Source organism: Cervus elaphus, chromosome 3, assembly GCF_910594005.1.
Source record: "Cervus elaphus chromosome 3, mCerEla1.1, whole genome shotgun sequence".
NCBI classification, from domain to species: Eukaryota; Metazoa; Chordata; class Mammalia; order Artiodactyla; family Cervidae; genus Cervus; species Cervus elaphus.
Window position 1 is genome coordinate 9,652,305 of NC_057817.1, and position 15,856 is coordinate 9,668,160.

The following is a 15,856-nucleotide window of genomic DNA, read 5'->3' on the forward strand; positions in this document are numbered from 1 at the left end:
ATTGATTTTGTCACAGTTTTCTTAAAATTCCATTCACCATTGCGTGCTGATACCATTATTTCTGGCACGTTGTAAGTACTCAGTAAATTTGTGCTGAGTGAATAAATGCATGAATAACTATAGATAATGTGAATTAAAATTAAATTCACCTCTTATAGCCTGAATTTGTATCAAAAGTATCACTTATGCTATAGATCATCTCCATGATTAATAAAAAAAAAAAACAATAAAATACAAACCAGGGAAGAAAATGCTCCAATAAAGCTTTAGAACAGTACTCTCTGACTTTTCTTTAGAGCATCTTGTAAATGAATTCAGATTGGTCTGATAATTAAGCTAACTCTAGCAAAAATCTAAAAAATGTAATTCCACAACTGGGACTGGTAAGTGCACAGATATTATGTAGTTCAAATGAAAAAGACTGCATTTTCCATAACATATTACCTCCCAGAATTGATATTTTTGGAGGAATTTCCTAAGGGAACGACCTAGAGGAGAAATGTAATATGTAAATGTGAAAAGATTTAAATTCTGAAGCTGGCAGAAAGCTTCAAGACACTATGTGATAATTGACACATTTTGTCCTTGCACAATCTTTAATATAGCTATCATCCCACTCCCCCACCAACTTAGAGGAAAGTTTCCCTTCCTCGAATGTTTATGGGAGAGAAAATGTTGCTTATATTGAAGTAGATGCAGGCAAATTTCCCCCACATATTTCTCTAATTCTTACATTTGATCACTTAAAATTTTTTTTATTTTTTTATTTGAGATACAATTGATATGTAACTCTATGTTGGTTTCGTTATATACAGCATATTTATTCAATATTTGTGTATATTGTGAAATGACCACACTAAGTCTACTTAACATCCATCACCATTCATTGTTATAAATATTTTTTCATGTGATGAAAGCTCTTACAGTCTACTCTCTTAGAAACTTTCAAATATAAAATAGAATATTATTAACTATAATCCTCATGTTACATATTACATCCCGTAACATTTATAACTAGAAGTTTGTATCTTTTGACACCTTACTTCACTCATTTCACTTACCCCACCAACATCCCCTTACCTCTGATAGCCACCAATTAATTCTTTGTATCTGTGAGCTAAATTTCTGTTTCCTTTTTTAGATTCCAAATATAAGTGTGGTAATATGGTATTTATCTTTCTCTCTCTGATTTATTTCAGTCCCCCTTGAAGCCCATCCATGTTGACACAGATGGCAATGTTTCATTCTTTTTTAGGCTGAATAATATTCCATTGTCTGTATAAACCACATCTTTAGTCACTTATCCATCAACGGACACAGGTTTTATCTTGGTTATTATCAATGATGTTACAGTGGTCATGTGGGTGTCTATATCTTTGAGTTATTTTTAAAGGTGGAATTGCTGAGTTATATGATATTTCTATTTTTAATTTTTTTAGTAACCTCCATGCTGTTTTCTATAGTGGTTGTACCAATCTACATTCCCACCAACAGTGCAGAAGGGTTCCTGTTTCTCCATATCCTCACTCACGCTTGTTACTTCTAATTTTGAGAAGGGCCATTCTAACAGGTGTGAAGTAATATCTTATTGTGGTTTTGATTTGCATTTCCTTCATGACTAGTGATATTGAACATTTTTTCATGTACCCATTGGCCAGCTGTATGTCTTTGGAACAATTTCTGTTCAACCTCTGCCCTTTTTTTTTTTTTTTTTTAGATATTTGAAATACAACTTTATTCTGATTCTAAATGAAAAGGAATGGGAATGACAGTAACAAACAAGATTCCACCTCTCAATATTGTCATGTGACTATAGCAGTCTTATATTTGAAACTCAAGGAGGAAACAACTGTGTTCCAAAACACCTAAATATGCAGGTCCAAAAAATGAAGGTATTTTTTTTTTTTAAACTGCCACATTCACTCCAAAGCCCATCCATCTCCTTCAGCATCCAAAGATTAAGCACATGTTCTGCTTAGCTATATAATAAAGTGGCAAACACGCTGCACCACTGACATCACAGGACAGTTGCCTATAAAACTAGACTTCTGACGCTGGGCCCCAGCTTCACTTTCTCACAGGTCATCATCTTCATGCGGGAGAGCAGTTGTCTGAGCAACCTCTAAGTCGTGCTCGTACTGTGCTGCCAAGGCTGGGTCCATGACCACCTCTGGCGGGGCAAGAGCAGGCATGGCGACAAACTCCAAGTTAGGGTCTCCAATCAATTTTCTAGCAAGCCAGAGGAAGGGCTTTTCAAAGTTGTAGTTACTTTTGGCAGAAATGTCATAGTACTGAAGATTCTTCTTTCGGTGGAAGACAATTGACTTTGCCTTAACCTTTCTGTCCTTAATATCCACTTTGTTGCCACACAACACAATTGGGATGTTCTCACACACTCGTACCAGATCTCTATGCCAGTTAGGCACATTCTTGTAAGTAACTCTTGATGTTACGTCAAACATTATAATGGCACACTGAGCTTGTATATAATAGCCATCTCTCAGTCCACCAACTTTCTCCTGACCAGCTGTATCCCATACATTGAACTTAATAGGTCCTCTGTTGGTATGGAACACAAGAGGATGGACCTCAACACCCAAGGTAGCTACATACTTCTTCTCAAATTCACCAGTCAGATGACGCTTCACGAATGTAGTTTTTCCAGTACCACCATCACCAACCAAAACAAGTTTGAACTGAACTTGGGGTTCTCCTTGGGCAGCCATCGCGATGTTACTTCCAGAAGCGTCTCCGCGCCCGTCTGACTGAGGGGTCTGCCCATTTTTAAGGCGGATTATTTGAGTTATTTTTGCTACTGAGTTGTATGAGTTCTTATATAGTTTGAATATTAATCCTTTATCAGATATATTGTTATCCAAATATTTTCTATCATTCAGTAGGTTGCCTTTTTATGTTGGTGATGCTTTCCTTTGCTACACAGAAGCTCTTCAGTCTAAGGTAGTACCACTTGTTTATTTTTGCTTATGTTGCCTTTGCTTTTGGTGTCAAATTAAAAAAATTTTTTTTCATTAAGAGCAATGTCAAAAAGCTTGTTGCCTATGTTTTCTTCTAAGTGTTTTATGGTCTCTCAAATATATTTGTCTTAATTCATTTTAAGTTAATTTTGTGTTTTGAGTAAGATAGTGTTTCAGTTTCATTCTTTTGCATGTGGCTGTTCAGTTTTCCCAGCATTATTTACTGAAGACACTGTCCTTCTGCAATTAAATATGCTTAGATCCTTCCTCAGAAATCAATTGAGCATATATGTGTGAATTTATTTCTGGGTTTTCTGTTGTTTCATTGTGTGAAATCTGTGTGTCTGTTTCTATGACGATATTATATGGTTTTGATCACTGTAGCTTTGTAACATCATGTGAAGTCAAGGACTGTGATGCCTTCAGCTTTCTTCCTCTTTCTCAAGACTGATCTGGCTATTCAGGGCCTTTTATGATTCCAACTCCATATATATACCAAGCATTTTCATGGTGGTAGGTCTGAATACATACTAGTGACATAAAAACACAAAGATCCTGCATGTGTTGTCACCAATAAAAATCCTACATTACAGTATTGCTTTGAGTAAAAAGAGTAAATAACTAAGCATTCACTGATTATAGAAAAGCAAAATATTTAGAAAATTTAAATTAATATAAAGAAGAGATACATTTCATGTAGAAGATTTAAATGAAGCAAGGTAGTGGGAAGTTTAAATCCTCTTTTCTTGCTAGTATCCAAAAGTATGTGTAAATGCTAGAAAAAATTATCATAGATCAAAAAATAGAATCTAAGTTGGAGGGTGGATATTGTGAATTCCATTAATTCATTTAATCATTAGGTGAGTATTGAGAACTTACTATGGACCAAACATACAAAGATTAATAAGATATTATTTAGGAAAATATGATTACAATACAATGTAATAGACTTATAAAAGAAGTACAATACTATAGAGAATTTAGAGTGATCACTTAATATAGGTGAGAGTGCCATAATTTGAGAGAACTTGGATATGTAAGAGACCATTTCCAGGAGAATCGTTTTCTAAAACATACATGGTCCAGAAAAGGGATTACCTTTGGGCTAGAGTCAAATCTGGCAGCTCAGTATGAACTTGAGATACATGACATCAACTCTCTGAGCTTCAATTTCCTCATACATTTCATGGAATTATAACTACTAGAAAGATTGTTGCAAGTATTTGATATATTAATATATAGTCTAATGGCCTAGTATGTAGTAGATTTTCTTTAAATGTGATTAGTGTTAGAGTTATAGCTCAGTTGGTGAAGAATCTGCCTGAAATCAGGAGACCCCGGTTCAATTCCTGGGTCAGGAAGATCTGCTGAAGAAGGGATAGGCTACCCACTCCAGTATTCTTGGGCCTCCCTTGTGGCTCAGCTGGTAAAGAATCCACCTGCAATGCAGGAGACCTGGGTTAGATCCCTGGATTGGGAAGATTCCCTGGAGAAGGGAAAGGCTACCCACTCCAGTATACAGTCCATGGGATCACAAAGAGTTGGACACAACTGAGCAACTTTCACTTTCAAATTCAAGTAAGAGTAGTCAAGGATGTTCCAGATAAAGAAAAGCACAAATGGCATAAACTTGGATAATAGAAAGAGTTTATGTTAGGTCCCTAGGGAACAGTTGACAAGCTGGCAGAAGGTGGACTGAAGAGAGAGGAGAATAACAGAATGAATTCAAAGAGGTAGAGCTCTGGAGTTAGATAGTTAAGGACACCTGTAATATTCTAAGGAGTGATGAAGAATATAATTTCTGTTATAGGAAATTACTCTGGTGGCAGCTGGAAGGTGAATTGAAGATTGAGCAGTGTGGCAGTTAGAGAGATCGTTTGCATCCATTTTTCCTGGGTACTAGGCACAATGATAGGTGATCAGTTCAGTTCAGTCAGTCACGTCCAACTCTGCGACCCCATGGACTGCAGCAGGCCAGGCTTCATTGTCCTTCATTAACTCCCTGAGCTTGCCCAGACTCATGTCCATCGAGTCGGTGGTGCCATCCAACCATCTCATCCTCTGTCGTCCCCTTCTCCTCCTGCCCTCAGTCTTCCCCAGGATCAGGGTCTTTTCCAGTGTCTCAGTTCTTCGCATCAGGTGGCCAAAGTATTGGAGCTTCAGCTTCAGTGTCAGTCCTTTTAATGAATATTCAGTGTTGATTTCCTTTAGAATTGACTGGTTTGATCTCCTTGCAGTCCAAGGGACTCAGTAACACCTACCACCCCTGAGACCCCAACTCAATAACATACCACAAAGGGTGCAGCCAACTAGATATCTGCTATTCAGCTTATGACACTGAACACCTTCCAATTGGAGGACGTGTGGAAGAGACATGTTTTCTCAGAGGTCCCCGGCATTTTGGTGCCAGGCACCCATTTCATGGGAGACAATTTTCCCATGAACCTGGGAGGGGAGGGGAGGGTTTGGGGATGATTCAAGCACATTCCATTTATTGTGTGCTTTATTTCTATTATTATTACAATAGGGCCATCTCAAATTATCAAGCATTAGATCCCAGAGGTTGGGGACCCCTGCTCTAGATTGAGGTTTGTTTTCTCTGCTCATCATGTTATGCCAGCACAAACATTCATGGGATTGGTAAACGCCTTATCCACTCTCCTGGTATGATATGATTGTTGTAAAGGAATCATGTTGTGGAAAAAGTAAATTTCAAAACTATGTTTTATAAGCCTTTTCTGTTAACTGATCATTGAGAAGTATCTGATAAAATTTCTATTAAAAATGCATTTCTTCAGCACAAGATGTCAAATCATTTTCAGGCTTGGACAGTATCTCATACTAGAGGACATGCTAAATGGTTTGTATTTTTGTTGTCTTTCTCTAATAACCTGGAGAAGGAAATGGCAACCCACTCCAGTATTCTTGCCTGGAGAATTTCATGGACAGAGGAGCCTGGCAGGCTATCGTCCATAGGTTCACAAAGAGCTGGACCCTGTTGAGCGACTTTCACTTTCTCTAATAACCAGAACTCAAGTGTCAGGCCTCTTGGCATTTAGTTTGACATGGAGCCTGCCCTTAAAAAACTCAATGATCCACTTGTGAGTTTATTGTTTTTCCTTGTGTAACTGAACCAATATCTCCACCAATCAAAAACTGATACTACTACCTGGGCTTTAGGGGTTTCTCATGCCACTTATTGAACAATCCCAAAGAGAAGTTCATATGGTCACCAAGGGCAGCAGATCTGTTTTAAGGAAAATTGGGTTATACTTTCTCCAGTGCAGAAAATCCAACCCTCTTTCTGCTTCTTTACATATTCTCTTTCCTACTTATTACATTCTAATGCTATATAAAATTTACTTAATATTCAGTGTTAATCATATATCACTTTTGTGCTTAAATGTAAATGACTCAAGGACAGAGATCATTGTCTTGTTTTGTCTACTAAAAATTTCCACAGAGTAGAGCTGTGCCTAGAATATATCCGTTATCTATCTATCTACCTACATAAAGAGAGAGAGAGGGTAAATTGAAGCATGAATGGGACCAGAGACTCCCCTAATTTCAACTGTTCTGTGAAGAAGGGAATGGAAGACTATTGTAGTCCATTCCCGTTACCATAAAGCTCACATTCCACAAGAATGTCCTGGGTCATCCTCCCAAGTTGGAGTAAACAAACATGGTCAAAGTTCTGGCTAAAGGCAAAAGTAATAATGAATTGGCAAAAGAGTTAAAAACCATAGATATCAACTGTAGCCCCATTGCAGAACCACGCCTGCAGAAAGAGAGGAGATTGTTTATGCCTGTATTTTTGCTTGTATTTTTCATTCTTTTTCCCTTTCTTTTAGTAGCATTTATAGATCATTTTTTTATTTAGATGGGATATAAATAGACCTGAGGAAATAAAAGGTGCCACCTAAAAATCTCGGGCTTATACACCGAAACTCTTGCAGCTCTCTGAAAAAACTGATGAGATTTTGGATTGTTTGCCTTCCTGGAGGGAACTGGGTTATGTATGTTTGCAGTTTTAAGGCTGGTTATGTTATAGGGGGAATATTGTTTTTTGAAATGTGGTATAAGTAGAGAGATGAATGAGGAAATCGGAGAACCAAGGGAGTAATTTTCTGAACATCTCATGGCATGGGGTACCATCGGCTTTAACCTTTCCTTCTACTGGTAAAAGAGGAGCCAACGTGTATAATACCTGTTTAATTTCTCACTGTGGAGACTGACGGAAATGGCACCTAATGGCAGCAAAGGATACAAAAGTTTCTAAAGCTCAGGCTTGGGTGTTATATCTGAAATGAATGATGTAAAGGCAATAAAGTGATTAGTATTTGTTAAAAGTTAGCTGTGGCTGTGTCCAGACACAAAAATACCTGGCTATTTATTTTATTTAGCAAATATACATATAGATCTTCCTGTGCATCCAGTTCAGTTTTAAGTATTTTACAAATATTAACAAGTATTTTACAAATATTAACTCATTTTGCAACTTGTATTCGAAACTCTGCCAAATATGGGCAGTGGCTCAGGGCTGAAGAATCCACCTGTGGTACAGGAGACACAGGAGTTACAGTTTCGATCCCTGGGTCCAGAAGGTCCCCCGGAGGAAGAAAGGGCGACCCACTCCAGTGGGATTCCTGGAGAATCCCACGGACAGAGGAGCTCGGCAGGCTACAGACCGTGGGGCTGCAGAGTCAGACACGACAGAGCATGTGGTACTAGCCTTCCCTTATACCTGTGTGTCTTCCAAGTCTCTCCATTAGCTATCCATTATTAGCATGGGCACGCCAACAGAAAAATCTTTTCTTTCTTAAAATAGAGTGGTTTTGGTACTTATAACTAAGAACCCTAAAAGAAATATGTGTATGCACACATGGTTTTTTACCCTTAAAGCCATAAGTATTCATTGAAGGACTTTAAATTGATGAATTATATGATCCAATTGTGCTATAATAATCCCAAATAACCTTTAAAAATATACAATTAGAAGTGTATTTTACAAATTAGAAGTCTGTTGAAACAAAGTCATTAAAAATAAAGATATTGATAGAATTTTCTCATTAATTGAGTCATAAATCTGAGAATTGTAAATATTAGAAAATACAATGTAGTGATATTGTGTTCTCATTACAATGCTAACCTTAAATAAATCCCAACTCAGGTCTAATATAGTCTTTCCAATCCTGAGAAACAGTTTCTATAATGGTATGGCTAAGGAAATGTATTCTGAAAGTTCCACAGACCCAATTTTCTATTCCCCATTTGTTTTAAAGTGTTTTCACAGATTCTGGTTATGTTTTGAACTCTATTTTAAAGGTAACAAAAGAAGTTCTGATAAAGTAAGACTGGATTTAACATTTATTAAAACTGCCACTTGCTTTTCAATTTGTTATTTGAAAAATAGATAGTAAATTGAAAGGTTTTATACCTATCATTGAAAAGTGGTATTTGTCTCCAGACTAAGATAGAAATACATGATCACGCAGAAGCCTAAGAAAATTTTGTTTACAGTGACTCAAATCAGTACCTATCTCTTAGAAGTGAGCCGGTGCATCAATACATACTGCCAATTCTGTCTTTGTTTTCACAATTGCAAAGTCTTCTTGTCAGATTTTACATATCTGAAAATAATCAAGCAAAATAATAATACCAATAATTTTACCCATTACACTTGAACATTTCAGCAAGAGTTCCCTGTTATTTGAATATATTGTGCCCTTGCTAGAGAATATAGGTCTAGATGTTATCACATAAAACTGGCAATAATTTTTAGTTTTTAGGCTTCCCAAGATAATAAAAGAAAAAACATAAAATAGAGTACAAGGAGCTAATTCTCTGTTAGGCCATAGAGAAGACAGAAGCTATGCTTATAAAGTTTTTTTCTTCTTTTCTATAGAAGAATTAACTATATCCATTTTTATGTATGTATATTTATTGAGTTTTGCTATTATGTTTTTTTTCCCAATCATCCCAATTGCAATAATTTCTCCTTTCTGTGTGCATAGAGAATATTAATAAATCTAGGGCCATTGTTCCTAAGTTTCCCGGAAGGTCAGTGCATTTTTTTTCTGTAAAGATACATTTGCATGTTTGCATTAAGGAAGGATGTATTAACATATGCAAATCCTATGACTTTTTTTTTTTTAAGATCTTGCTGCATGACCCAGTTGTCTTAATCTACTTACGAGTGAGATTTGTCCCTTTGTTTAAGGTCTCGTAAGATTGCTAAACAAGGACCTTTATCTAGCAAGTACTGTTGGGAATAAAATTCAGGGATCCTGTGAATAAATTTGGGTCATTAGCATAACCTAGTCATGCTGTAAATTTTTATCGTAACCTCTCTTCAGTGACGGGTGTAATGGTCTGAGATCTGCCTGCTGAGGGAAAACTGTAAGCGAGAGGGTCCCTTGGTTTGCCCCTGCATGCTCAGGCCTGACAGCTCAGATGCCTAGGACCGCTCAGACTCTGAAGGTGTCAGCTATCAGAAAGAGGCCTGACGACAGCCATGGAATACCTAAGTATGTGTCTGGATATTACTTTGAGCAGAAAGAAATAGTTTGTAGGCCCCAAAACAAAGAATTTAAAATGTCTTTCTAGAATCCAGTAATAAGCACTTGAAACATGAGCAATTAATGTGAGTTTAGAACTTTTATACTTTATTTCTCCAATAGCGAAGTGAATATGAAAGGACTAAGCTTTTATTGTTTATGTTGGGAATTTTATTGCTCTCTTATTAATCTCATCATCTCTCCACATTTTTTGCTGTGTGATTATTGTATGGATAGGAATGAAACAGTGAAAAGAACAAGCCTTAATGCAAAAAAGATTATCTTTGAAGTCTGTCCACTGTACATTTTCTTAGTCCTCTAATAAGGAGAGAACACAATTCATAATTGTATTGTTTACTTATCTGAAAGAACAGGAAGATCTAAACATATGGTTCAAAATCACAATTAGATGACTTCTTGCAGTGAGCTCAGTAATCCTTGATAATTTGATACAAAATGACATTTGACTAAACCTGTGACAAGGAAAAAAGGAAAGTTTTCTTTGGACATAAGTGAATAATCTCCTTAGATCTAGAAACTGGGGAAAGCAGGAAGCACAGGCTAAAAATTAAGGTTTTCTCTCTGCATATAAACTCATAAATTTCACAGCATGATCCTTCCTCCAGACTTCCAGCAAGGCTACAATCTACAATAGGCCTTAGATCCCATTCACTTTGCCTTAGCACTTGTTTATTTTTCTTGAAAATTCCCCAGTGACTGCAGATATTTTTCTTAACAGGTGATTTTTCAATGAAATGTCATTTTGGCTTTTTGTGAGTATCCTTAGTGGCATGTACCAAATGACTCATTTCATTTGTGACCAGAGCCAAATTCAAATTTAATTTTCCAGAGGGGACAAGTTAATGTATAACCTATTGTGCCACCTGGCATCCTAAATTAAATTTCCTGAACTGTTTTCACTGAGAACAGAATTGGGTATATTGTTTTGTAAAGGCATTTTCAGCTGTCAGCTGTGACTTCAATCACTTTTATAGTTATATAATTAACCCATTTATTATAATTAATAAGTCATAAATACCTGGAATTCTAAATTTTGAAAATGACAATTGGGTTACTTAGCTCTATGGAACCACAGTGGCCTATATTCTGAACATTAGAGAAATATTAAATCCTCTTACCTAAGCTTCCATCATACATCTCTTCTGTGTGTAGTGCCTCATGAATACTATCCTAGAGAAAAATGTTCATTTGAGATTCAAACCCAAGCCATTTAATTCCAAAGGGCTTATATTTTTAAAATATAGATTTAAATATATAAATATATGTATATTTATATTAAATATATATACATTTAAATATATTAAATATACATTTAAATAGAAATTAAAAATAGAAGAGTTTTCAGACCACTTCCAAATGCCATCTACACCCAAATCCATAAAAGTATTGTACATGTTAAAACAAAAAATTTAAAAAGATGAGACTCAATAAGATTTCTTTACATACAGATTTCTGACTTATTAAGGCCACTTGCTGTTCACAGTAGCCTGGTATGTTATTGGAAGACTATAATTATAACATATGTGTCTTGTAGCTCACCAATTTACATTGTAGCAGCAGCTTGCACATTTATGTCCAAATACTCAAGATTGCTTTGTATGTTTGACTAAATCCCAAATGAGCCATTTCAAGTAGTAAACAACACATTTTACACTGCTTTATTTTGGAAAAAAAAAAAAAAAACTAAATAAGAATTTAAGACCTAAATGATATTTTGTTCTTTATTCTTATTTTTAAATCAACTATTTCCTTTCTTACTTTTAAGATCCTGAATTAGACAAGGCTTTAAATTTATAAGCTTCCCTGGTGGCTCACGTGGTAAAGAATCTGCCTGCAATGCGGGAGACCCAGGTTCAATCCTTGGGTCAGGAAGATCTCCTGGAGAAGGAAATGGCAACCCACTCCAGGATTCTTGGCTGGGAAATCCCATGTATGGGGGAGCCTGGTGGGGCTACAGTCTATGGGTTTGCAAAGAGTCAGACATGACTGAAAGACTAACACTTTGACTTTAAATTCCAAGCCCACCATCTCTTAGCTGGATAACTTTGGGAAGTAGTGTAACCTCTCTGGGTTGTATTTATACAATAGGAATAATAGTAGTAGTATTAATAACAATAATAATGATAATTCTGACCTCATTTGGTAATTAGGAGAACTAGGCAATTTTTTGTTTATATAAAGACTTCAAATGATACCTGCACATAATGAGTACTCAAAAGACATCATGGACTATTATTAGTTGTTAAAGTCTTCATATTACAGTGTTTTGGCGTGTTAGCTAATCTGTCAGTCTCTAATAGTCAATTCTCAATCTCTACACTATTTTTTCTTTTTGCTTCCTTTTTGGCTTATTTCTTCTGACTACAGGTGATAAATAATTGCTAAATATTTAGAAATAAAATCCATTATGTCTTCATCCAGAAACATGTTCTAGGAATATTTTGGAGTGTTTCTTCTGTCTTTTTCCCCTCCTGTATAATTTACACTGTGTTGATTATATTGGATATAAAATTCTAGGTCCTGATTTATTCATGTAATGTTATTCCCCCCCCCCCCAAAAAACCCAAAAAACCTTCACTACAAAGTAGACATCATATTAATCATTTAAGTTATATATATAGACTAGGTTATTCAACAATCATTCTTTTGTGACTCATTTAGTTTACTTTTATCTCTTTTTACTTTACTTTCATCTTTTTTTTTCATTATAGCTAGTTCTATGATTTGTTCATTCACCAAGAATCTTTTCTGGCAAGGGGACACAGTTGGGACTAAAGAAGGCAGAATCCCTTCCTTTGTGAAGCCAATGTTATAGCTGGGAAAGGAACAGTAAACAGATAATCATATACACTTTTAAAGGGATCATATGTCTATAAAAACACTAAGGCAAGATATGGGTATAATTGGTAATAGGGAAGTTCTTATTTAGACAAGCTGAATTTGGACTCTGAGGAGGAGATTGAACAGACACCTGAATGAAATAATGATTAAATTATAAAATTCAATGCATAAAGCTTTTTATTGCAAGTCTTTTTGAATATTTTATGCATGCATGAAAATCAGTAAACTAAAACCTAAATAATTTCATGTCACATCCTAGTCACTTCCCAGCAACAATTAGCATAAAGAATTTATAACCTTATACCTTATTAGCAGTAGCAAAACAAGCATATTTGACTTATGGTTGACATATAGAAGCTCAGAGAATTATATGATTACTCAGGCCAGTTTTCTTATATGGTATGTTAGAGATCATGAATCTGAAACCCAACTTTTGTTTTATATTGGCCAGCAAAATTTTCATAATCTATTGATAAAAGAAAATGAACATCCAAGGGAATGATTCAAACAGGTTCATCTCTTTGAGTTCAAATTGTTGGCAACAGCATACCTATATATTTTTATGCTTACAAAACAATTCAATTTTTCCTATGGAATTCCAGTAGACAGAAACCAGTTATATTCAACAATACGTAAACTGCAAAGGATTTCTGACAGTCGGGGTGCATAATGGAGATTGCCTTTGCTTAGATGTTTGCATAATCACTTACAGTCTGTATTCCTGGGAAAGTTCCCATATTTAGCACTACAGCATTTTTATAATAATGCAATAAGACAAATGTCAGGAAATACATTCCTATAAAGTGAAATAAATCTTGTTCTTTAACCCAGAAATGACTATAAACATTACCTTCATGGAAATTTCACTCATCTGCATATTTTCAGCTTGTGTAAGGAGAACAATGAAGGACAATTAGATGGTGGGGTTTTTAACTGAGGACGAGATTAAACCTTACTTATCAGATTGTCACATAGTACAAGCTGATAATTTTGGTCTGCATGCTTTAGTAAAATCATGACATATTGACCTTGAAGTACTTGAGGTCTGTTTAATTTTCTTTCATTGAAAAGAAAAATGAAATAGAATTTGGTAAGTTGTCTTGATGAAAAAAATTCATACAATATTTATGTATGTTTTTGTGTGTAGCGTGTTTTTATATTTTGAGATGAAACAGCTTTTTCCTTTAGTTTTGTTTTTTAATAATACAGAATTATAGGTTTCTATCTCACATAGATGGGAAGTTTCAGAGCTTAAAAAGCCTAAAGAAAGATTTGGGTACAGGTACAAGCCTCAAATTGGAGACACATTAGATTCAAGAATGGACAATGGTGAGTGAGAAAGAAAAAGAAAGCAATGAAATGAGAACAGACCTAGAAATGATAGAGGAGAATTATGTTAAGAATGGGCAGAAACGGGTCAGAAGTACCATTAAGAGGAAAACATAGACTCCTTCATCCATGGGATTTTCCAGGCAAGAGTACTGCAGTGGGTTGTCTTTTCCTTCTCCAGAGGATCTTCCCGACGCTGGGATTGAACCCAGGTCTCCCACATTGTAGGCAGACGCTTTACCACCTGAGTCACCAGGGAAGTCACCAGGGAAGCTGAAACTCCAATAATTTGGGCACCTGTTGCAAAGAACTGACTCTGATCAGCCCCTAATGAAAAGCCCCTGATGTGCAAGATTGAAGGTGGGAGAAGAAGGGGATGACCGAGGATGAGGTGGTTGGATGGCATCATCGACTCGATGGACATGAGTTTGAGTAAGCACCGGGAGTTGTTGATGGACAGGGAGGCCTGGCATGGTGCAGTCCATCAGGTTGCCAAGAGTCAGACACAACTGAGGGACTAAACTGTACTGAACTGAAGGCCCACTTGACTTCGCACACCAGGATATCTGGCCCTAGGTGAGTGTCCACACCATCGTGGTTTTCCGAGTCTTTAAGATCATTGTTGTACAGTTCTTTATATTCTTGCCCCCTCTTCTTAATGTCTCCTGCTTCTGTTAGGTCTGTACTATTTCTTTTTTGTGTGTATGTGTGCATCTTTCATGAAATGTTCCCTTGGTATCTTAATTTTCTTGAAGAGATCTCTAGTCTTTCCCATTGTATTGTTTTCCTTTATTTCTTTGGAATGGTCACATAGGAAGGCTTTCTTATCTCTCCTTGCTATTTTCTGGAACTCTGCATTCAGATGGGCATATCTTTCCTTTTCTCCTCTGCCATTCACGTCTCTTCTTTCCTCAGTTTTATGTAAGGCATCCTAAGACAACCATTTTGCCTTGTTCCATCTTTTTCTTGGAGATGATTTTGGTCACCACCTCCTATACAATATTACAAACCTTCATCCGTTGCTTTTCATGCACTCTGTCTATCAGATCTAATCCTTTGAATCTATTTGTCACTTCCACTGTATAGTCATAAGGGATTTGATTTAGATCGTACCTGAATGGCCTAGTGCTTTTCTCTACATTTTTTAAGTCTGAATTTTGCAGTAATGCGTTCATGATCTGAGCCACAGCCAGCTCCTTGTCTTGTGTTTGTTGACTGTATGGAGCTTCTCCATCTTCACCTGCAAAGAATATAATCAGCCTAATCTCTTGTGTTGTTGGAAGAGGGTGTTTGCTGTGACCAGTGCATTCTCTGGGCAAAAGTCTGTTAGCTTTTTCCCTGCTTCATTTTGTACCCCGGGCCTAACTTGTATGTTACTGATTTAGTCTATAGTGTTGTTTGTTCTTTCTGTATTGATACTTTGTTCAGTTGTTTTATCCATTATTGAAAGTGTGGTATTCTCCTATTCTAACTGTGTTGCTGCCTATTTGCTACTTTAGTTCAGAAATATTTTCTGTATTTAATGATGTGGACATGTATATAGTTATAACTCTTATATGTTCCTGTTGAATTGACCATTTTATTGTCATTTAATATACTTATCTCTTGTACAGTTTTTACTTAAAATTATTTTTATGTGATATAAGTGTAGATACTCTTGCTTTCTTTTGGTTTTTATTTGCATGGACTATATTTTTCCATTCTTTTTTCCCCCCAGCCTATGCATGTCCATAAATGTAAAGTGAGTCTCTTGTAGTCAGTGCATGGTTGGATCTTGCTTTTTTCTGTTTTATTTTTGTTTCCTTAATCCACTCAGCCACTTTATGCCTTTTGACTGAAGAGTTTAGTTTATTTACATTTAAAGAAATTAATAATAGGGAAGTAAGTCTATTTAATATTGCTGTTTTGTTAATTGTTTTCTGGTTGCTGTCTATATTCTTCTTCTGGGACTTGCATAATATAGTGTATATTGATCATCTTTTTGGAATCCCATAAAAGCATTCTTCACTCTCTTTGTTTTCTGCTCCTCTGACTGGATAATTTGAAATGACCTGTCTTCAAGTTGCTAATTCTTTCTTCTGCTTGCTCTAGTTTGTTGTTGAACTCCTCTGTTGAGATTTTCAGTTCCATTAT

At 36.0% G+C, this 15,856-nt stretch overlaps 1 protein-coding gene across 1 annotated transcript; it reads right to left on the reverse strand.

Moving 5' to 3' along the window:
• Positions 1 to 1,797: 1,797 nt before the first annotated feature.
• Positions 1,798 to 2,771, reverse strand: LOC122679465 (GTP-binding nuclear protein Ran-like). Its single transcript, XM_043880203.1, has one exon. It carries the CDS (start codon positions 2,724 to 2,726, stop codon positions 2,076 to 2,078), a length of 651 nt encoding a protein of 216 aa, XP_043736138.1. The 5' UTR covers positions 2,727 to 2,771; the 3' UTR covers positions 1,798 to 2,075.
• Between the last annotated feature and the right edge of the window lie 13,085 nt (positions 2,772 to 15,856).